The 23869-nt window shown below is 39.5% G+C and overlaps 1 protein-coding gene across 2 annotated transcripts in view; it reads left to right on the top strand.

Annotated features, from left to right (window-relative positions):
- The window catches only part of nup188 (nucleoporin 188), a 36046-nt gene extending 12589 nt beyond the window's left edge, over positions 1 to 23457 (top strand). For both annotated transcript variants that reach the window (XM_034192110.1, XM_034192109.1), the window contains exons 17-43: positions 1157 to 1283; positions 1399 to 1486; positions 4633 to 4709; positions 4812 to 4926; positions 7798 to 7918; positions 8002 to 8068; positions 8841 to 8966; positions 9124 to 9364; positions 9516 to 9722; positions 9826 to 9995; positions 10119 to 10188; positions 10649 to 10713; positions 11260 to 11452; positions 11607 to 11684; positions 11819 to 11904; positions 12664 to 12809; positions 12928 to 13106; positions 14370 to 14570; positions 14656 to 14748; positions 14852 to 15004; positions 15307 to 15444; positions 16453 to 16527; positions 16597 to 16812; positions 16929 to 17060; positions 17136 to 17209; positions 23050 to 23179; positions 23285 to 23457. In XM_034192110.1, coding sequence (XP_034048001.1) covers positions 1157 to 1283; positions 1399 to 1486; positions 4633 to 4709; positions 4812 to 4926; positions 7798 to 7918; positions 8002 to 8068; positions 8841 to 8966; positions 9124 to 9364; positions 9516 to 9722; positions 9826 to 9995; positions 10119 to 10188; positions 10649 to 10713; positions 11260 to 11452; positions 11607 to 11684; positions 11819 to 11904; positions 12664 to 12809; positions 12928 to 13106; positions 14370 to 14570; positions 14656 to 14748; positions 14852 to 15004; positions 15307 to 15444; positions 16453 to 16527; positions 16597 to 16812; positions 16929 to 17060; positions 17136 to 17209; positions 23050 to 23179; positions 23285 to 23446 — 3530 coding nt within the window. In that variant the 3' untranslated portion in view covers positions 23447 to 23457. The remainder of the gene's footprint in view (positions 1 to 1156; positions 1284 to 1398; positions 1487 to 4632; positions 4710 to 4811; positions 4927 to 7797; positions 7919 to 8001; positions 8069 to 8840; positions 8967 to 9123; positions 9365 to 9515; positions 9723 to 9825; positions 9996 to 10118; positions 10189 to 10648; positions 10714 to 11259; positions 11453 to 11606; positions 11685 to 11818; positions 11905 to 12663; positions 12810 to 12927; positions 13107 to 14369; positions 14571 to 14655; positions 14749 to 14851; positions 15005 to 15306; positions 15445 to 16452; positions 16528 to 16596; positions 16813 to 16928; positions 17061 to 17135; positions 17210 to 23049; positions 23180 to 23284) is intronic.
- Positions 23458 to 23869: the final 412 nt, after the last annotated feature.

Raw genomic sequence — 23869 nt, 5'->3', positions numbered from 1 at the left:
CACGAGCTAGGACTTGGAGAGTGAAGAAGAGTCCAAGAAGAGGGGTGCAAGACAGTCAAAAGAGCAGAAGCACAACCGAAGTAGAGAATGGAAAAAGAGCCGGTTCCTTTGTTTTTGGGTCATTTTAAAGAGGCTTAGCACATGGTCATAAGCTCTGCCTGCTTGGCTTCAGGCTTCTCCCAAAGAAAGTTATTTGAAAAACACATCAGATACAATGAATGACATATACCTTCTTTTTCTTTGGCTAACAAAATATAAACTGACTCATCTAAACCCATAGTAGAAAAGGAAAGTGATTAACAGAAACTCTGTTTTCAACATGACAATTCATTAATAATTCAACAAATAACATTTAAACATGCACCAACTGTTATTAAAAAAAAAGAATACTTGTAACATGAAAAAATGTATAACAGATTAAATTGGAATATAAACTTTGACTTTGTTTAACTCTAACAACGGGAACAGAAATGACAGTTTCTCTCTTTTGTTAATGGAAACTATGTTCACGTATTGAAGGATCTGTGTTCCCAATCTGATCCAAAAGGAGGTGCTGTGGTTCCCTCCCATTGTTGGTCGTTTTTATGACTGTTGATCTTTTGTCATCGGCTGGTTAGAATTCCAGGTTTTATTGAGCTGTTATTTGTAGGGAGAATCCTGTTGGGATCTGGACATCCTCTGACTGTGGACAGGTTTCATTAAACTGTCTAATAAATTCAGTTTGAACTGGGTTGCCCAGACTTGTTTCAACAAGTATCTTTGATCTATAAAGAATGTTTCTTGAAGCTTTCCTGAGACGCCGTAAATTTGGTTAGGGAATGTTTGGAAAACTGATCACTTTGTGAGAAAGTGGGGACTTTCTTCACCTAACCCTGGGTCAAGTGATAATACAGTCCTTCAGCTTAAGACATTCCTGCCTTAGAAATGTCTGGAAAGTCCGTTCTTTGTTAAAAGTGGAAAATTAAGGCAACTTTTGATTCTGTAAAGATAGGTCTGTGGCTATATTCGCTACATTGAGCTCTTGAATCAATTTCTTTGGTGCATTTTGCAGAGGATGTAATGAGGTATCATGAAATAATATGTCACCCGTGTCTGAGCAAATAGGTACAGATTGTTTAATAATATATTTTGTTTTTTCCCCTCTTTCTACTGCCAGATGTTTTAGCTCACTGTGCACGTGTCAAACCCATTCTGGATCTGGTCCATAAGATCATGAGCACAGACTGGACTGTGTCAGACTGTTTGCTGCCTCTCACATCACGCATTTACATGTTGCTGCAGAGGTAAAGTTATTTTACAAAGGCAGTCAATAAATAAGATTATCCTGTGCTTCTTATTTAATACTACTTGAAATAAACTTCATATTTGTCCGGTTTTCCTGTTTTATTGTCTTGTCAGGTTAACATCAGTTGTCGATCCTCCAGTGGATGTAATTGCATCCTGTGTGAACTGCCTTGCTGTCATGGCTGCAAGGGCACCTGGAAAGGTTCTTCTGTTTTTAAACACCATTTTTAAATCCAGTGATGCGTAAAGTGTAGGTGACACGTAATGTCATGTTTTCATGAATATTTAAGACTAAAATTAAACAACAGTTTGAAATTTATCTTTTCCTGGTGCGCAGTCCTTGAAGAGATAAGTATTCGGATTTTGAACTGTGCGCCAGTAAGAACCAGGAACTTCCCGGTGTGCTGACATTGGACAAGAAGGAGGAGGAAGTGATGTCGTCATGAGAACCATTATCTCAATACCTCCATGAATTTAGGTATTAATTTATGGATATTTACAGTCTACTGACAACTCCATTTCCACCGAGTGGTTCGGGTTGGAGGTGCACCGTGTTTTCGGTGTCAGGATGGTTAATTTTCGTTGACAGAATGGCAGGTGGAACATTTATATTGATATGTGTGGCTTCTCCACTTGACACAGATAGAAAACTGAGTTTTTTCAGATTATTTTATTGTTTTGTGGGTCATGGGATAATGCCATCGCGTGCAGAGTGAGAAGGTATGAGCAGATGAGGGGCTGGGAGTCTTTTTGCAGCGCACAGCTGCTCGTTAACAGAGACTGGATCAATCAGCCGCAATAACGGATTACAACTGGCACCCAAGTCCTGTGTGTCAAACAAACTTTTCTCAGCCAAGACAGAAGGAATTAAATTATGTTGAGATGTCCTTTTGTAAAGGTGGATAAGTTTAAAGATGGTCTCACTGAACGGTTAGGTAAGATATTATTTACTCCTGTGAATGGTTTTAATATTTACTAATAACGTGGTACGCTACTAATGTACAGTACATTAAATGTATTCAACTAGGAAACAATATTTATTTTAAAAATAGCTGATATTTTCAGTTCCGCATGCCATTTTTTTAAAGGGGATAGAGAATCAAAATCATCTTTTTCATGTTTTTGGTGTTAGTTCAGAGTCTCCCTGCTGTGGGGAATACACACGAAGTGCCAGCAAGTTTCAGAACCTCTGTTTCAAGTATTTCTCCTTTTTTGAATTGCCCCTAGAAAACAGGCCAATCTGTTTTTGAGAGAAAACTTACATCACTTTTTCACCAATAGCCCCTCCCACACACACTCACACACGCCCCTTCAAAATTAATTATTCATAAGGTTGTGCCCACCCATTCGTAACACTCGAAGAGAAGCAATGGCGAGCTACAGGTGTGCTTTCCCAGGCTGTTTTAGCGGACTATGATCTTCCCACGGAAAGCAATGTACGTGATCACTGACTTTTATTGATTTTTAACCGCATCCCCAGTACATACAACCGCCGACTATTTCTTTGCGCATTTCATGGAGGACTGTTTCACAAACCTTGCACGATATCGAGCTGGCTTCAGTCGGCATTTAATACTCAGTAGAGGGTCAGTTCCGACTCTGCGACAAAATCAACCCCAGCAATCAGTACAGCCTGTGAGTATCACATTTTCTTTTGTTTTAAATTTGTGTTGCGCCATATTCCTGTTGTAAGAATTGCACTTTAGATTGGCACGTTAGCTCTGGTTTGTTCCTCTAAAGGGAATGAGCTAACCCCTTAGCAGCTAGGGATGTGTATCGAGAACCGGTTCCTTTTGGGTATCGTTAAGAAATGACTCGATCCACCGACATCAATAAGCTTTGTGCTTAACGATTATGTTATCAGTCCTTCAGAGTGGCTGTTGTTTTGGGGGGTGTTTGTCAGGAAAATAATTTCTGTATTCATTACAGACCCTGCAGCAGGTCTGTAAACAACTTTTCTGCAGCGCGGCTTTGCTTTGAACCTTGAACCAATCGAAGCAGTGCTTCGCAGATTGAAGCAATTCTTCGATTATTCTTTCTTTTGCTTAATTTTCTCCTGCTAAAACCCTAAAGAGCATACGTCTGTGAGTACTATTTACCTTTTCTATGTTAAACTGACCTGTTATGTTCTTCTGAAACAGTTGATAGATGTATTTTATAACTTAAAAACGGGAGCGATGCTAACATGTTAGCATGTCTATGGCATTTTCAATGTTAAAAGTTAGCATTGCAGCTGTCATCACGTTCGGGTGCATTTGTTTTCAAATTGTAATATTTCTTAAATTTATTTTTGTTTATATATTAATAATCTAATGATTATTATATACAATTTTAGAGAAAGAGGCAAAAAAAAAAACCTGAATAGAAACACAACAGAAAATATAAAAGCAATGAAAATTATTCAGTGAAAATAAATAAATAATGCTTTCTTTTCAGTGAGAGCAAGGGCAGCCAATCAAACAACGGCAACCGATCGGCGCCACCTACTTGCATTTCATAATGAGGTTGCCAAATAAGCTCCGAAACGACGCCATTAAAGGCAAACGAGGCATTCTAAACCCAGCATAGTAACATAGCTGTTTCAGAGAGCCTTGTAGGAAGGTTCTGAGCCATTACAGACCCAACCAATTTTGTTTGGGCTACATATCACATCACAGAACAAGGATTAATGCCCCATTCAACCTCTCTCTATCACCTTTAATATTTGAAATTGTTTCTAAACGAGGGAAAACAAACAAAAAATCCACACTTCCTCATCACTTTTTTCTGATGTCAGATAGTACAACCTTTTTTTTTTATCAGTTGATTACAACCAAAGAGCTGGCAAAAAAAAAAAAAGTTTATCACCTCCACTGTCATCTAAATAAGGCTGAAAACCATAAATGCTGTGTCCCCCACAGCTGCTTCAGAAACACCTTCAGAATGGACTTAAAAAATAAAAAATAAAAAAAAGCTCCACACTAGAAAAAGAATCATCCTCCAGACTGGACTTAAAAATAAAAAAAGCTCCATACTTAAAAAAAAAAAAAACAGCTCGACCTCCACCGTGTTTACAATTGATTTGGGCTTAAATCAGCAGGTGCCATTCTCCTGATGATGTAGCAACAATATTGCACTGGCTGAGGACTAAACGGGGCTGAAACAGAGTGCAGGCTTCAGGCAGCTGTAGTTTATCCTTCAACTGCGCACTTATCGAATTTTATTAAGGATTTTTTTAAATATCAACATTTCATCATTTTTAGTGATTTGTGCATATTTTTTTGGTGTCACCTACACTTTAAGCTTTAGTAAATAAGTACTCATTGTAGTCTTAACTGAAGGAATTTGTTATTTTTTATTTAATTTCAGGTGTGGTCCAGTCTTCACCACACGGGTTTCCTCCCCTTTGCCTCCAGTCCATTGACCACCATGGCTCAGTGTATCAGGTTTAAAAAAAAAAATGCTGCTACTGCAGATGCACTTTGACTGTTAGGTATTGGTTGTCTTACAGAGTTAGACAAACGTTTTATATTTTATCCCCTGTCTAGTGCTGAAGGAATGAATGCAGGTAACTATGGTAACCTGTTGGTTCAAATTGAGCAGCCAAAAGGAGAGTATGCCGTGGCCATCGCCTTCCTTCGTCTCATCACAACCCTGGTGAAGGTACAAAAATAATTTACATGTCCATTTCTGTCAAGTATATCTGAGCAGTACCCCAGCTTTCCATTTTTCCATAAAAGAAAGAAGTAATTCCTTTAAGAATATTATGCAAGTGAAAATGGGGAATTGGGATTGGTTTTGTCCAGGACCTTATCCCAATCCTTTTAGATGAGATCCAAAGTAAACTTCAAATCAAATCAATTTTATTTATATAGCGCCAAATCACAACAAACAGTTGCCCCAAGGTGCTTTATATTGTAAGGCAAAAGCCATACAATAATTACAGAAAAACCCCAACGGTCAAACTTGAACAGATTTAGTAGGAGTTTTCCTGGTTTCCCAAACGCGTAGTACAGTAACCTTGCAACAGATCAGACAAGCTCTTTGTGGGTACATTTTCGTGAGGGTCATAACATTGAGCAGGTAGCTCAGTGGGATAGGAGGTTGGGTAGGGATCTCCCTAGCCTTCGCCATATTACATATGGCAAATGAATGTATGATGTGCTAAGCTGAGATTGCTTGTGAATTGAGACACTGTGCACTTTCAGCTGCTTGGCAGTGCGGGAAACTGCAAATAAAATATTCACATTAATTCTTCATAAATGTCAATGATTAGATCCCATCAGTAGCCAGAACCAGGGGTGGATTAAAGCACAGTTTTACTTGGGCTGAAGACTAGTGGCCCAAAGTCACATGGGGGCCAACATTAATGTCCACCAAAATGTTTTGGAAAACACAAGTAACAACATCAACACAAATAATGCACATCACACAAAATAATGAAATACTATCGCTACCAACTAGTACCTATCACACAGATTGGATTAAGTAGTGACACAGTTTGGACAGTGAGCACAGAGGAGCCTACAAGCTACAGAGGAGTACAGGCTGTAAACTGTGCAACTGAGTTTGTTTTTTAAATGGCAGTTTATACGAAAGTTTCTGAGCTGTCTTGAATGTTTTGAATGTCCACTATATTTGTTTTACATATTTTTATTTATTTGCATTTCAATGTTTGGCTAATCATCTTCTCATGTGGCTAATTGAAATTACCAACAGTTAGCCACAGTGGCTAACACTTTTTCGGCCTAGAGAGAACCTTAGTTCGGCTACCAATATGTCGATTTGAGTTTGATTCCTGGTCGTGCTACCTGTCCTTTGACAAGCCACTTCATCTGCGTCATCCCAAGTCACACAGCTGAGTACAGCTGAGTCAAGGCCAGTATATGAGTACTGCCTTGGCTGGGAAAGTTACCCGAGTGGGACTGGTCTCCTGATTAGGGGAAGCTACAGACTCTCATGTGGTACATGCTGCAAAATCCAGGGATGTGTATGAAAACATGGGCCTGTATAAGACCTACCTCTGCAGTATTTAATTTGAAAATAATTGAAAATAATTGTTAATTATAGTAGCGTTTTTCCAAGTATGAACTAAACAGGTTGCTATGTTTGTAGAGGTGCACCAATCAGGATTTTTTAGGCCGATCACTGAAATTTTGATCTGCTGATAACGATCAAGGCCGATACCGATCAAGTACATATTTGGATCATGCCCAAAATAAGAATATAGTTCTAATGTATAGGACTATTTTTGCATTAAAACTTAATGATGAAAACAAAAAACATGCATTCAAATAAAGACACTAGAATAAACTGCCAACTTTTGTTTTATTACACTGACTTTGTTCTACCAGCAAGCTTTTTTTTCCATGTTTCATGTTGCTCAGGTTACAGCCTACAGAGAATACGTTGAGAATGTAAAATACAGCCCTCATTCTATGGGGTTAAAATTGTCTCATTAATATTTTTAAATGCACACAGGGTGATCTACAAATAATCATTGATTTGCAAATGTGTTCAGATATCCACAAATTCAAATTTCATATTTGTAACTTGTAAATTGGTCTTTGCAAATAATGTTGTATTTGCAAATATAAAACTTAATTTGTAAAAAAAAAAAAAAAAAAAAATTACATTTAGAAAACTGGAAATTGTATTTGTGAATTGAGTTTCAGCATTTGTGGATCACCAATTACATGCATTCATCGCTTTCCTCTGTGACGTAATTTTGAGACATTCTTTTCGCGAAATCCACAGATCCACAAACAATCAATTCAATCAATTTTTTTTTTTTATTTCGAACTTAGTTGTCAATTCCAGTATCATGGCAGTTCACAATATAAGCAAATCAAATGAACAAAGCTTCTTTGTACTCTTTGTACCTCTACACTCATATGAAAAAATAAACAAAATCAAAATGCCTACTGATTCACAAATACACACTCACGCACACTGGATATCCACTAGATGGCAGTGTGGTTCCATTCATTACACAGCAGTCTGTTTAGATCTCTCAGAGCCATTTGACTCATTTTGACTTCTGATATGAGCTGGACGGACATGGACTACATTAGATGATGGCGACTGCTCTCCTTGTCCGTCCAGCTCATATCAGAAGTCAAAATGAGTTTACGTCACAGAGGAAAGCGTGTCATGACAGGACCAAGCGCTCCCTGCGCTACTGCCTGCACTGTTGTGATTGGTCCTTTTGATCGGCGCATTTTGCCGATCACCGATCAAGGCGTGATCGGCCGATAATGATCGGTGCACCTCTATATGTTTGTATCAAGCCTGATTAATTGGAGGTTAAATTCTCTGACATGTATTAAACCCAACTTTTTTCGTTTTGCTATTAAAGTACCTCAAGCAGTGTAGAGTACATCTCAAGTTTTCAACATCAACATTTATTTTCTGTTGATCCTCGGCTTAAAATGAGGATGTTTCACTGTTCTTGGGCATACTGCTGATCAGAGGTAACTGTTGTTGAGACCATGTCCTCATCACCCAGTCTGTTTCGTTGTGTTATTCCTGTAGGGCCACCTGGACAGCACCCACAACAAAGGCCTGATCCCTTGTGTACTGCTGGTATTAAAGGAAATGCTGCCCACATACCACAAGTGGCGTTACAACACCTATGGAGTCAGAGAGAGAATAGGTAAGGAACATGTCCCAGTTAACATCTCTTAGACACAGCAGTGAAATCAAAAGATAAATATAATTGGCTCTGTGTTCCCGTAGGTGGTCTTATTTTGGAGTTGATTCATGCCATTCTCAATCTGAATCCAGAGGGAGAGGATCAGGGCAGGTAAGGTTGAGTACTCTAAGATTTAAATGTCTTAAATCTGTTATCTGCAGTTATTACACTTGGTTTGTTAAACATTCCAAGATATATATAGTCTGGTTTCTTCAAATGATTACTATGATATTGTTAACTTGATATTGAAGTAGTTATTGGTGCTACCCTCCAGCTGGGGGCAGACACATCACTGAGGTGTTACATAAGCAAAGCAAAGTTGCATTTTAATTGATCTGGTGCATCAAAGTTCACTAGATGCGAAAATGTTTGTCATAATGTAGCCTTTTGTTTTGGTGAGTTACAAGATGGTTGTTTTTGAGTTGTCATATTAAGAAACTGGAGGTGATGGACTCATTCATTCATCTATTCACTCACTGTATTTTTGCCAAAACGCCCCTTGGATTTTCGATAGCCCAGGGATATATTGATATGAGATTTATTGTCATTACATGAGTGCAACAACAACGCAATTACCTTTACACTCCAATTACCTCAGACAAGATACAGCAATTAATCCACAATTATTACTTGTTTACTGTAATAATAATAATGGCACACATCAGAATTAAAGACAATGAATATACATTTGACATTGTTTATGTGCACTAAACTTGAAGCAGTCCATCATCTGAATTGAGGCAAAGTGGTTGAGCGCTGCAGCAGTAAAAACAGCGCTGCCTTCAAGGTGATAGGGAGGAAGCCAGGGTGAGGGGAGTGGAGAGACACTGGGGGGGATATATTTGTCTAATTCGAGTTTACAATGTGTGTTTCTTTGATGCAGCACGCCCACCCTGCAGTCTATGTGTATCTATAGCCTGGCAAATACTGAGGCTGGTCAGGCAGTGGTCACTATCATGGGAGTAGGTGTGGACACCATTGATGCTGTCTTGGCTGCACAGCACAACAGGTGACACTTAGTGAAATTAGAAATGTCAGTTATTAATAATTAATTTACTGCATCATTTTCTTCTGTTATGGAGAAACAATACTAGCACAAACTCGTCTGTCTTATAACTTAGACCCGGTGTGCTTCCCCCTTCTTCCTTCTCTCTGGTTCTGTCTAGTGTGGACTCCGATGGTCCAGGTCAGAACCTGATCCAGACAGTCAAACTGGCCTTCTCTGTCACAAACAACATCATCCGTCTAAAGCCACCATCTGATGTCGTTTCCCCTCTGGAGCAGGCCCTAACACAACATGGTGGCCACGGCAACAATCTCATAGTTGTCTTGGCCAAGTACATTTACCACAAACATGATCCAGCGCTGCCTCGTCTGGCAGTCCAACTGCTCAAAAGGCTTGCTATGGTAAGACATACCACTATTTGTCTGGACTTCCACTATATAAATACTGTGTGTGCAGTTAGTATTTCTGACTTTGTTTTTCTCATTTGTGTTTTCATAATGGTTGATGTTAAAGTTGTGTTTAAAATTGAATTTGTTTTTGTTTTAATTGTAGGTGGCTCCCATGTCGGTATACGCCTGCCTTGGCAGTGACGCAGCGGCCATCAGAGATGCATTTCTTACTCGGCTGCAAAAGCAAACAGAAGAAACAAGGAACAAAGTCATGATCCTTGACTTTCTCACAGTTGCTGTGGAAACTCAGCCGGGTCTCATTGAGCTCTTCCTCAACCTGGAAGTGAAAGACGGCAGTGAGGGTGTGAAGGTGTGAGCTGTGTAATAAGAGGCTGTGTATCCTTGTCATAGTACCTCCTTTGCTTCTAAATGTAGAAAGAGGAGCAAACAGAACAACTTTCTGCGACTTGCAGGAGTTTCAGCTTGGTGACTGCAGCTGTCTTCATGTGGTGTTGAACCTGATTGACTCCAAACAACAGGGGCCATATTGGTGTCCTCCTCTGCTCCACCGAGCTGCTCTCGCCTTTCTTCTTGCCCTTTGGCAAGATCGAAGAGAGAGTGCCATCTCTGTCTTGCGCACCAAGTAAGCTTTTAGTTTTTTTTTTTTTTTTTTTTAGTTTTTGTTCTTTGCCCTGACATTGCACCTACATCGATGTTGGGATTTTGAAAGATGGCTTGTGTTGAACATCTTTGTGTGTTTTTACAGAGAGAGGTTTTGGGAGAATTTGACAGCTCCACTCTTTGGAACAGTCACCTCACCTTCAGACACCACAGAGGTACGCTGTTGCTTCTTTTAATGCTGATATACATTGAAGAAATTATTAATGCATTATTAATCAACCTTTAAATTGGCTGACAGTTATTTTCATAATTGATTCTTTTCTTTCTTTCTTTTTTTTTTTTTTACAAATGAGACCAAATTCTCTGATTTCAACTTCTTAAATGTCTTAATTCTTAAATTTTCTGGATTACTTTACTTGTTTACTCCTCTCTGGCAGTAAACTGAATATCTCTATGTTGACAACACAACAGTTGAAGGCATCATCGCGGATACTGGAAAACATTGCTCTACATTTTTCATTCTTTTCTGACTTTTTATGAATCAAACAACTAATCAGTTAAATGATCATGAAAATAATTGTTTCTTACATCCCTACTGTACATATATTGGTGTAATGCAGCAAACAGTGTCGGCTCAAAAGGTTTTTTTTTTTTTTTTTTTCCTTTTCCTCACAGCCCTGTGTTCTGGAGACCTGTGCCTTTGTCATGAAAATCGTTGGCTTGGAGATCTATGTTGTAAGGTGATTTCAGAATCCAATCAATTTTCTGTCCCCAAGAAACTTTTGTGATCAGATGTCCTCATCAGTACAATACCTGTAATATCTAATTGAATATAGCACGTTTTCAAAAGCTCCATGCTTGTATATCCTCCTCTGCCAGAAGATTGAGCTTATGGGCCTTGATTTGGGGGAGTTCGTTAACACTGAATGTAGATTGTAGCCCCTAAATGTAAACTCTAAACAGTTAGTGTTGGATTCATTTTCAGTGTTCTGAAGATGGAATAGTAGAGGACAAGTTGGCCAACTAAACACAAGATAGTTTTATAGTCACTGAAAGACAACACATGCAAATTCAATTCACTGGGCAGTTACAGGTGAGGTTATGTTAATTGGTCACATGAGACTGAACCATTATGAGGCTTATACGAGAGGACTGTGGTTCCTGAAGCAATTGAAGCCTTCTCCAAGGGTACTTTGGTGTTCCAAACTCATTGGAGAGATGATGTTTTAATTGTATTTTAACTTGAAACTTCAGGAGCAGTATACAAGTGTTTGAATATGTTACAGTGGCTCCTTGCAGCAGTCTCTGAAGGATGCACTGCAGAAGTTCTCCAGTGGACGGCGCTATGAGTACTGGTCCCAGTATGTCAAGTCTTTGGTGTGCCATGTTGCAGAGAGTGAAGAGGACATCTGCTATTTACCTGAATCCCAGATATTAGTCTCTGCCTGGCGGATGCTGCTGATTCTTTCCACTAGCCATGTAGGTTACAGTGAACATAGTTGTGCTTGTAGTATTTTAAATACTGAGTGACTTCCTGAAGTGACAAAAACACTGAACCTGTTTTATGGCAGATACACTGGAAGTCCAGAAGCACTTCATATAAATCTAAAGTACTGGTGTAATGTGTTTTCAGTCCGATGTGATGCACCTATCTGATGACACAACCAGGCTAAAGCTTTTCATGGATGTCCTGGATGGAACTAAAGCAGCTGTAAGTTAATGTGCCTTTAAATTATTTTCTTGATATAAGACGTTGCTCTGTTTTATCTACCCCTCTTCTTGTCCTTTTACATACTTGTGAGTAGTTGGGCTTCTCCTTTCGGTTAAACTATTGTTTATTTTCAGTTAATGATGCCCTTATCTACACCATGTCTACGTCTTGGATCCATGATGGCCACCCTGCTACTCATCCTCAGTAAACAGTGGAGAAGGTGTGTATCTCCAGGGTTCTCACCAGGTTTTTTTTTTCACACTGTAGGGGAGAAGTTAATGTGGCACAGGTGCGAGGGTGAACGCAGCAGGTGCGAGTATTGTGGGGGTCCCATAATCACACTATTTCTTGCATTGTGAGGGCCAAATTTTGTGAAGTAAAGCCTTTTTTTTTTTTTTTTTTTTTTTTTTTTTTTTATCTTTGTTACAGCTTTACTTTAAAGTCAAAAGTTCTTTTTTTTTTTTTTTTTTTTTTTTTTTTGGTGAAGGGTCATGATAAATGGAGTTCAAAAATTGTGGCCATCAAAATGATTAATGGCCCTTTTACTCTCAGATTTGCAAAACAGTTGAATTTGGTTTTGATAGATTTCACAAAAACACCGACGTGGGCACAATGGTGACTTGAGCTGCAATTTGATGTTATGGGTGATGCAGGAACACTGTGTTTGCATATTTTTGGTGTAATTTTACAAGATTTGGTTCTCACAGTGTACCTGAGAGAAAGTCATCATTTCTGTGGGAGATGCTCCAAAACCTGATGTGGTGGCCAGCATATGTTGTGTGTTGCATTTAACAGTGAAAACTGCTGTAATGATCACATTACAGATGTGTAATCTGTAATTTCAGATTACTGTAATCTGTAATGCAATTCCCCTGTACATGCACTGGAAATTGCATGTACAGGGGAATTGATCAAGAAAAAAAAAGTTGACTTTGACCTTTGACTTGACCTAATGCCTGTTCATGCTTCCTGTGTCCAGTGTGGTCGCGGGAGCCCCTGACATCTTGTCTCCTCTGTCCTTGATCCTGGAGAGTCTCCAGCAAGCTGATCAGCACATGACGGACAGAGTGAAGACAAAGATCCTCAGTGCTCTAATTTCTGTGCTGCAGATACAGGGACTTAATGGTGAGAGGTTTAACTGCCTCCATTTGTCTTTTAAAATGCTGTCAAAAGGAAGCCGTGCAGTTGTTTGCTGAAGTGATTGTGTAATAAATGTAAAGCAAAAAAACATTTTACCAACTAGGTGGGGAGATTTCCCAGCTGCCCCAGCTGTTGCTGTCTGTGTGTGAAATAGTAAAAGACGAGGCCCTGATGGTCATGGATAATACTCATCACATGAACCAGATGGGCGAGACTCAGGAGGATGAGGAGAGCATGGAGACAGACTCTACCCGCGGTCAGCAGAAGGATCGGAGAGACGGGGTGAGCCGGGCAGGAATACTTTTCAAAATCTTTTTAAACACTGGAATCTGTTTCAGTACAGGTGGTCTTTGTATGTGGTTAGTGTTTCTGTAGAAAATAATATTTGATTCATTTTCCCAAAAAACAAAACAAAAGATATCTAAGGTTGCAAAGATGTTCCTCAAACTTTTACAATCAAATGTGAGAAAATTTTGTCTATTTTTATTAGAGAAACTAGTATATAAAGAAGTAGCATGACCGTATTCAGTTACTTTTTAGGTTTACAGTACAGTGCATGATTCTGCAAACATCATAGTTATCAATGAATTGATCAACATGATGGTCTTGTAAAACCACAACTCACCCAAAACTATTCAAATATCAAAAGTAAAGAGCATTGATTTTATGTATTGTTTTAACCCTATAATGTCTTAACAGGCATTGAATTTGTTAATCTAAAATTAAGACATTAATTGGTGTTAAAATGTCTTAAATTTGCCAAGGCATATGAAGTAGGACTTTATTTTTCTTCTAATATTGCAGTTAAAATGATAAAAAAGGTTATATATATATATATATATATATATATATATATATATATATATATATAATAATTGGGAAAAGCTTGTAACGCTGAAAATTTTTTCAGGGAAGATTTTGGAACATAGCTTCAACCAGTCATCATGTTCTATGTTACAATAATTATCTGGGCAAATTTGTCCCAAAGTCTCACCCATTTATATTGTTACTCCCCACCCCCCCATTTTTACGTTCGCCAAGGATGTAATAAAATCAACGTTTATTTGTCTGCCTGTTAGCAGGATTACATCAAAACTACTGCACGGATTTTGACGAAATTTTCACCACAGATACATATTAGGGCATGGAAGACTCCCATTAAATTTTGGAAGGGATCCAAATCCAGATTCTGGATCAAGATTTCACTTTATATAGGCTTTGAAGGATTACTTCAAAACTACTTCACCGATTCTCATCAAGTTTGCACCACAGATAGATATTAGGGCATGGAAGACTCTGAATTTTGGATGTGATCTGGATCCAGATTGGCGGATGTCAGAAATCTCTGATTGCTCTTGTTGGTTATTGTAACGTTGTTAATTTTGAATATACAATACTCTGTTCATTTTTTTTTAATCTTATACTATTTGCACAATACAAGAACATTCTGGCACCACTAACCAGTGACGCCCAGTTAAATGTTAAATTGTGAACATTTGGTTGTCCATTTCCTGCATTTTATCCTGTTTTTATTCTTCCTGTCAGGTATGTGTGCTGGCGCTGCATCTCGCCAAGGAACTGTGTCGAACCGATGAGGATGGTGAGCACTGGGTTTCAGTGATGAGGAAGATCCCAGTTCTTCCCTCGGTACTCAGTGCTGTCGAGCTCAGCCTGCGTTCAAAAACCAACCTGTATTTCACAGAGGCTGCGCTTCACCTGCTGCTCACGCTGGCCCACACCCCTCAGGTAAACGCACAAACGCCCTCCTCCAAATGGAGCCTTTCATTAAGCTGATTGTGTCCATTTTAAAATGGAAAATGTTTTGCTGCAGGGAGCAGCAGCTGTTGCTGGTGCAGGAGTCATCCAGACGATCTGCCTCCCTCTTCTTGGTGTCTATGAGGTTTCTTCAAACGGCACATCACAGGTGATAAAAATGGAAAATGTGGGAAGCCCTTCAGAAAAGAATCTTTCTTCCGCGAGTCATGTTTTTGCTTTGTCACACGGTGCATGAATGTGTTCATGTGCAGAATTCCTCCCGCAAGTCCCAGGATACCGCCTGCTGGCCAGTGGTGTACCGGCTCTGCATGTCTCTGATGGAGAGTCTGCTCAAGACTCTGCGCTACAACTTCATTAATGAAGCTCTGGACTTTGTTGGAGTACATCAAGAGAGAATACTGCAGGTACAAGTGTAGTGGCATCATTATTTTCTACTTTCCTGGCCCTCAATAAATATACAGTAAGGGGCAAAAAAAACCAATATGTGGAACTACATAATCAGTAATATAGATGAGATAGGTTGTGCTACAGTTATTGTATCTGCAACGAATTGTCAGATATTGTCTCTTAATAATGTAAGATAATGTCAAAGCTTTATCTTGTGACTTGTCATGTAAATGCTTTGCACATCTCTGTGATTGTTGATGGGAACCTGAAAACTATTTAATCACTGAGCACTAATGATGATCTCTTTTCTCTTGCTCAGTGTCTGAATGCAGTCCGAACAGTGCAGAGCCTGGTATGTTTGGACGAGGTGGACCACACAGTTGGCTTCCTGCTGCAGCTGTCGAGCTTCAGTAAAGAGTGGCAGTTTCACTTGCCCAAACTGCTCACGGACATACAGGCAAGTGTACAGGAACGCTCTGCTTCAGCAAAGAGAGACAGCATGTGGGCATGGCAACACTGCCTGCGCATTATCAAAAAAGATGCCCATGGAGCAAACATTTGATGTTACTGTTGATGTTGATTTTGTTTTTTTAATTTCATATATTAAAAAATCTCTTCCAACAGCGGATAAGCGATTGAGCTCCAATGAGCCACATAACATCTTAAAAAAGTAAAATTTTCAGTTAATATGAAAAATTTACCTGGTTTCCAGTTAGTGGAATCTCTCTTTAGCTTGATTACATAAGTTTTTGGACTAAGTCACACTAGTCTAAAATGTCATGAAGAGGAAAAAAAATATATATAATTTGCACTGGTCAAAAAGTTGAATTTATTTTTTTTTATGTGGTTATTTGTTTATAATATAGGCACCATGTTAGCAAGCAGAAGTTAACAAGCTATGAGGGGATGATTGAGATGTTTTTAGTCTGACCCACAAAAAGTAGGGTGTGGTTCTTCATCCTTTGCTGAGAAACCAGTAATTCTGGAAAATGTGACGTTTTGACTCACTGGGTGCAGTGCCGAGAAATTTTATATTTGGTTTGCAGATTGTGGAGGCAAAATGATTTTAAGTCAGTGTCTGAGGCTGTTTGTGGAAATAAAGTCAAGGAATTGGCAGATTAAAATGAGCTTTTAATCCAATGCCTCGAAGACACACGCAAAGTCAAAATCAGAACAGCAGGAATTTGAATGAGTATGTGTGCACAGCATATCTAAGGGAGCTGTTTTTGTACATTCAGAGAAAGGCGGGGTTGCTGCAAACAGTCATCGTTATCGTCAAAATACTCAACAGTTTGTGGATTTAAATTTTTCCTCTTTACGGCTTGCAAATTATGAACAATGCAGGTACTGTGAAGCTTCCTGAGTCATACAATAAACACTTGCGGTTTTGTTGCTATTTTTGTGATTTTGTACACTGTGCTGAGTGTTTATAGACATGATGTCATGCCCTTTTGTTCTGATACAGGTTCACCTGAGCTACCTTTGCCAGACGTGCACATATCTCCTCCACAGCAAGAAGATGCTCCATCACTACCTCCAGGTTAGGCAGTGCTTCAGCTTTTGACCCACAGGGTTTCTCGTCATTAATTCTTGCCGTGTTATCTTTTAGGTTAAAAATGGCGAGGTGGTACCTTCTGGTGACCTCCCCAGGACACATCGCCCCCCGCAGATAGCATCTAAAGAGGAGGCAGCTGGCGGAGAGCGAGAGGAGGCGAAGCAGAAGGCGCTTTTGGCTGTGCAGTGCAGTCTCCTGAAAATTCTCAGCAAAACTGTGGCAACTCTGCGGAACTTCACTCCAGACTGCTGCCAGATTCTCTTGGACCAGGTTGGCTGTTTCATTCTGCTGCAGCGTTCCAAACAATGTCTGATAATAATTTACATAATTCGTGCTGCATCATGTGTCTCTTTGGTGCTAATTTATAATCCCTCTCTGCGTGACAGTATATGGACCTGGCAGAATACAGAACTCTGTTTGTTCTCAGCTTCACAACACCAGCGTTCGACCCCGACGTCCCTCCTTCATTTGGAACCTTGTTGGCAACCATCAACGTAGCCCTGAGCATGCTGAGTGATGTACGTGTTGATGTAATGACTAATAACTGTTGGCCTGTCAGATTACTGAAGGTTTCTGTGTTGTTTTGTTTGTAGATGGAGAAGAAAAAAGAGCCGGTCTCACTGACTATAGCTTCATTATCATCATCAGACGAGATCCTAGCGCTGAAGTAAGTAAACTAAAGCAGACGCCTGTTAATTAATAATTAATCTTGAGAAACATTGCATCATGAAAAATGATTTATAATAATGACTTGGAGTCACTTTTTTTTTGGTCACGAACATTAAAAATCCAAACGCATTCCTGCTATGACGGGCGTCCTGAGCTGAAATCTCTTATCATGTTCATAGAGCTTCCATTAGATTGCAGTGGATTCTCGCGTGCAGCACGTGACGAGTGTCAAAGCTGCTAAATCTGTTGCACCACCATATTTCTATAGTAGCCCAAAAGGGAAATTCCCTATTTTGTGGTGTACAACAATTTTGGCTTCTCTGCCAAATAATATCATAGTCAATATTGATTAGATATGTAGAACATCTCCAGATCAACTAGCATTTAGTTTCATAAACTGCTGTAGATTTTTGTGTTTTTCACAGAATAATTAGTATTAATTACATGAAAATTCAGTAGGTATATCTTATATATTATATTCCAATTCTAAGGTGGAACTATGCTAATATACTAAGGTAAATCTAAATATCTAAAAAGGAAGAGTAGAAAAGAGTAGAGCCACTTAGGTGCCTGGTCTTGAGAACCAGGGATGGTAGGTTGAAAAGCTTTTTTTATCCCATGGGAATTCTCCCTACCCACCCAAGCAGCTCAAGGAAAAAGAATATATATAATAATCAATCAATTTTTTTATATAGCGCCAAATCACAACAAACAGTTGCCCCAAGGCGCTTTATATTGTAAGGCAAGGCCATACAATAATTATGTAAAACCCCAACGGTCAAAACGACCCCCTGTGAGCAAGCACTTGGCTACAGTGGGAAGGAAAAACTCCCTTTTAACAGGAAGAAACCTCCAGCAGAACCAGGCTCAGGGAGGGGCAGTCTTCTGCTGGGACTGGTTGGGGCTGAGGGAGAGAACCAAGAAAAAGACATGCTGTGGAGGGGAGCAGAGATCGATCACTAATGATTAAATGCAGAGTGGTGCATACAGAGCAAAAAGAGAAAGAAACAGTGCATCATGGGAACCCCCCAGCAGTCTACGTCTATAGCAGCATAACTAAGGGATGGTTCAGGGTCACCTGATCCAGCCCTAACTATAAGCTTTAGCAAAAAGGAAAGTTTTAAGCCTAATCTTAAAAGTAGAGAGGGTGTCTGTCTCCCTGATCTGAATTGGGAGCTGGTTCCACAGGAGAGGAGCCTGAAAGCTGAAGGCTCTGCCTCCCATTCTACTCTTACAAACCCTAGGAACTACAAGTAAGCCTGCAGTCTGAGAGCGAAGCGCTCTATTGGGGTGATATGGTACTACGAGGTCCCTAAGATAAGATGGGACCTGATTATTCAAAACCTTATAAGTAAGAAGAAGAATTTTAAATTCTATTCTAGAATTAACAGGAAGCCAATGAAGAGAGGCCAATATGGGTGAGATATGCTCTCTCCTTCTAGTCCCCGTCAGTACTCTAGCTGCAGCATTTTGAATTAACTGAAGGCTTTTTATGGAACTTTTAGGACAACCTGATAATAATGAATTACAATAGTCCAGCCTAGAGGAAATAAATGCATGAATTAGTTTTTCAGCATCACTCTGAGACAAGACCTTTCTGATTTTAGAGATATTGCGTAAATGCAAAAAAGCAGTCCTACATATTTGTTTAATATGCGCTTTGAATGACATATCCTGATCAAAAATGACTCCAAGATTTCTCACAGTATTACTAGAGGTCAGGGTAATGCCATCCAGAGTAAGGATCTGGTTAGACACCATGTTTCTAAGATTTGTGGGGCCAAGTACAATAACTTCAGTTTTATCTGAGTTTAAAAGCAGGAAATTAGAGGTCATCCATGTCTTTATGTCTGTAAGACAATCCTGCAGTTTAGCTAATTGGTGTGTGTCCTCTGGCTTCATGGATAGATAAAGCTGGGTATCATCTGCGTAACAATGAAAATTTAAGCAATACCGTCTAATAATACTGCCTAAGGGAAGCATGTATAAAGTAAATAAAATTGGTCCTAGCACAGAACCTTGTGGAACTCCATAATTAACTTTAGTCTGTGAAGAAGATTCCCCATTTACATGAACAAATTGTAATCTATTAGACAAATATGATTCAAACCACCGCAGCGCAGTGCCTTTAATACCTATGGCATGCTCTAATCTCTGTAATAAAATTTTATGGTCAACAGTATCAAAAGCAGCACTGAGGTCTAACAGAACAAGCACAGAGATGAGTCCACTGTCCGAGGCCATAAGAAGATCATTTGTAACCTTCACTAATGCTGTTTCTGTACTATGATGAATTCTAAAACCTGACTGAAACTCTTCAAATAGACCATTCCTCTGCAGATGATCAGTTAGCTGTTTTACAACTACCCTTTCAAGAATTTGTGAGAGAAAAGGAAGGTTGGAGATTGGCCTATAATTAGCTAAGATAGCTGGGTCAAGTGATGGCTTTTTAAGTAATGGTTTAATTACTGCCACCTTAAAAGCCTGTGGTACATAGCCAACTAACAAAGATAGATTGATCATATTTAAGATTGAAGCATTAAATAATGGTAGGACTTCCTTGAGCAGCCTGGCAGGAATGAGTAATTTTTTCTCTAATAGTTAAAATTTTGTTAGCAAAGAAAGTCATGAACTCATTACTAGTTAAAGTTAATGGAATACTCAGCTCAATAGAGCTCTGACTCTTTGTCAGCCTGGCTACAGTGCTGAAAAGAAACCTGGGGTTGTTCTTATTTTCTTCAATTAGTGATGAGTAGAAAGATGTCCTAGCTTTACGGAGGGCTTTTTTATAGAGCAACAGACTCTTTTTCCAGGCTAAGTGAAGATCTTCTAAATTAGTGAGACGCCATTTCCTCTCCAACTTACGGATTATCTGCTTTAAGCTACGAGTTTGTGAGTTATACCACGGAGTCAGACACTTCTGATTTAAAGCTCTCTTTTTCAGAGGAGCTACAGCATCCAAAGTTGTCTTCAATGAGGATGTAAAACTATTGACGAGATACTCTATCTCCCTTACAGAGTTTAGGTAGCTACTCTGCACTGTGTTGGTATATGGCATTAGAGAACATAAAGAAGGAATCATATCCTTAAACCTAGTTACAGCGCTTTCTGAAAGACTTCTAGTGTAATGAAACTTATTCCCCACTGCTGGGTAGTCCATCAGAGTAAATGTTATTAAGAAATGATCAGACAGAAGGGAGTTTTCAGGGAATACTGTTAAGTCTTCTATTTCCATACCATAAGTCAGAACAAGATCTAAGATATGATTAAAGTGGTGGGTGGACTCATTTACTTTTTGAGCAAAGCCAATAGAGTCTAATAATAGATTAAATGCAGTGTTGAGGCTGTCATTCTCAGCATCTGTGTGGATGTTAAAATCGCCCACTATAATTATCTTATCTGAGCTAAGCACTAAGTCAGACAAAAGGTCTGAAAATTCACAGAGAAACTCACAGTAACGACCAGGTGGACGATAGATAATAACAAATAAAACTGGTTTTTGGGACTTCCAATTTGGATGGACAAGACTAAGAGACAAGCTTTCAAATGAATTAAAGCTCTGTCTGGGTTTTGGATTAATTAATAAGCTGGAATGGAAGATTGCTGCTAATCCTCCACCCCGGCCCGTGCTACGAGCATTCTGACAGTTAGTGTGACTCGGGGGTGTTGACTCATTTAAACTAACATATTCATCCTGCTGTAACCAGGTTTCTGTTAGGCAGAATAAATCAATATGTTGATCAATTATTATATCATTTACCAACAGGGACTTAGAAGAGAGAGACCTAATGTTTAATAGACCACATTTAACTGTTTTAGTCTGTGGTGCAGTTGAAGGTGCTATATTATTTTTTCTTTTGAATTTTTATGCTTAAATAGATTTTTGCTGGTTATTGGTAGTCTGGGAGCAGGCACCGTCTCTACGGGGATGGGGTAATGAGGGGATGGCAGGGGGAGAGAAGCTGCAGAGAGGTGTGTAAGACTACAACTCTGCTTCCTGGTCCCAACCCTGGATAGTCACGGTTTGGAGGATTTAAGAAAATTGGCCAGATTTCTAGAAATGAGAGCTGCTCCATCCAAAGTGGGATGGATGCCGTCTCTCCTAACAAGACCAGGTTTTCCCCAGAAGCTTTGCCAATTATCTATGAAGCCCACCTCATTTTTTGGACACCACTCAGACAGCCAGCAATTCAAGGAGAACATGCGGCTAAACATGTCACTCCCGGTCCGATTGGGGAGGGGCCCAGAGAAAACTACAGAGTCCGACATTGTTTTTGCAAAGTTACACACCGATTTAATGTTAATTTTAGTGACCTCCGATTGGCGTAACCGGGTGTCATTACTGCCGACGTGAATTACAATCTTACCAAATTTACGCTTAGCCTTAGCCAGCAGTTTCAAATTTCCTTCAATGTCGCCTGCTCTGGCCCCCGGAAGACAATTGACTATGGTTGCTGGTGTCGCTAACTTCACATTTCTCAAAAGTGTCGCCAATAACCAGAGTTTGATCCTCGGCGGGTGTGTCGTCGAGTGGGGAAAAAACGGTTAGAGATGTGAACGGGTTGGCGGTGTACACAGGGCTTCTGTTTAGGGCTACGCTTCCTCCTCACAGTCACCCAGTCGGCCTGCTTTCCCGGCTGCTCGGGATCTGCCAGGGGGGAACTAACGGCGGCTAAGCTACCTTGGTCCGCACCGACTACAGGGGCCTTGCTAGCTGTAGAATTTTCCACGGTGCGGAGCCGAGTCTCCAATTCGCCCAGCCTGGCCTCCAAAGCTACGAATAAGCTACACTTATTACAAGTACCATTACTGCTAAAGGAGGCCGAGGAATAACTAAACATTTCACACCCAGAGCAGAAAAGTGCGGGAGAGACAGGAGAAGCCGCCATGCTAAATCGGCTAAGAGCTAGTAGCTACGCTAAGCTAGCGGATTCCTAAAAACACGCAAAGTGAATAATGTGTAAATAATTTAGAGGTGATTCAGCAGAAGGAGTGCTTTAGTTAAGGCACGTAAAGATTACACTGGGAAACAAATCATAATCTAGATAACTAGATCAATCTAACTGCGCAGATTAAACAGCTAACAGATACAGAAAAACACCGCTGTGCTCCGGAACAGGAAGTGATACAATACCGCAGTGAGAGCCAACCACCAGTAGAGGCAAGCAAGGAAGTAAGAATATTTATTACCCTTAAATAATAAGGGTAATAAACAACATATACAAAAAATATGGTATTATATAATATACAAAAGTAGGTTTTACAACCTAAATATTAATACAGAAGAGTGTAGTATAGGTATTTTAGTATGTAGACTAGTAGTAAAATTAAATTATAGTTAGTAGTCTAAGCTTATAAGTCTGGTATTTTATTATAGAAACAGAAGCTATGATGTAATGTGTATTGGTATCTATCTAAAGTAACTCTGCTAGCATACTGTAGGAAAATAATAAGCCTAAATGGAAACCTAAGAACTTATAGGTACTATATGTTGATATATTTTAAAGTACACATAAACTGATGAATAATTATCATGTTAGGATATTTATTATTGCTGTAAAAATTAACCGCATTTCAAATTTCAATGAATTTTGTATATGAAAGTGCACCAGATGTTCCCATTTCAAGTTAGAAATTTTTTTTTTCCTTTGGGGAAGAGCTTCACTCTCTCTCTTTGGAGGATTCACTTATTTCCCAAAGACCTCTGTGAATGATCTTGTATTGAAAAGGGGAAGTTGCCTAATGCATGCAGTGTGCGCAGTCCGTCACTCGTATAAGCAGCTTACAGTGTTCAACAGTCTTGAGATGAGTTTCTAAACTTGTGTGGTCCATCTTGAGGTCACTGCTGACGTTCGCCATGGAGAACTGTTTCTACATGCTGACCTCTCAGGCTGTTCGCTGCCTCAAAGATCCCACCATCCTTCCTCGAGACAAGCAGAGGCTCAAACAGGAGCTTGGCTCTGAACTGGTAAAGAATCAAGTCTCAGGGCTGATGTGTTAAAAAATGTTGAGAAAAGTTACGTGTGGTTAGAAAAATGAGCTGATTCTTCGTTCTCCATGCTGCATCCTGCAGAGCACCCTCCTGTCCAGCCTGTCTCGTCACTATCGCAGGGGGTCTCCGTCATCCCCGGCCACACAGTCCAAGCCACCCACACCGGGTTCCAAGGCAAGTCCGGACGGTCAGGAGCCCTTCATCCAGCTTGTCCAGGCTTTTCTCAGACTTGTACAAAGATAATTTAACACAAATCTCAGACACTGAGATTTCCTGCTTGTCTGTTTGTTTTTGACACATTTACTTAATTTAATATGACTGCAGCCAAAGTTTTCTGACAAAAACATCAATAAGAAGCTGAACTGTCCCAATTTCACGGAAAGGCCGGGTGAAAAATAATTGCATTTCTAAAGTGGGAAGCAAAAAAAAACTACAGATCAGAATCTGGAGGTTTTTTTTTTGTTTGTTTTTTGTTTTTTTTTTTGCTGCTCTTCAGTCCCTGACTGTTGTCCATCTTTCTGAGACCTAGTTTTATAGGTCATATTTATGCAGAATTGCCAGATGTGTTTCAAGTGCAACAAAAAAGAAAAAAGATTTTCCATTCAAACTTTTTTGTATCTGTTGTGACTTTAGAAAAAGTGTAGTTAAACCTTCCTATTTCTAACT

The sequence above is a fragment of the Thalassophryne amazonica genome, chromosome 17, assembly GCF_902500255.1.
Source record: "Thalassophryne amazonica chromosome 17, fThaAma1.1, whole genome shotgun sequence".
NCBI classification, from domain to species: Eukaryota; Metazoa; Chordata; class Actinopteri; order Batrachoidiformes; family Batrachoididae; genus Thalassophryne; species Thalassophryne amazonica.
This window is presented reverse-complemented; position numbering and strand designations above follow the sequence as displayed.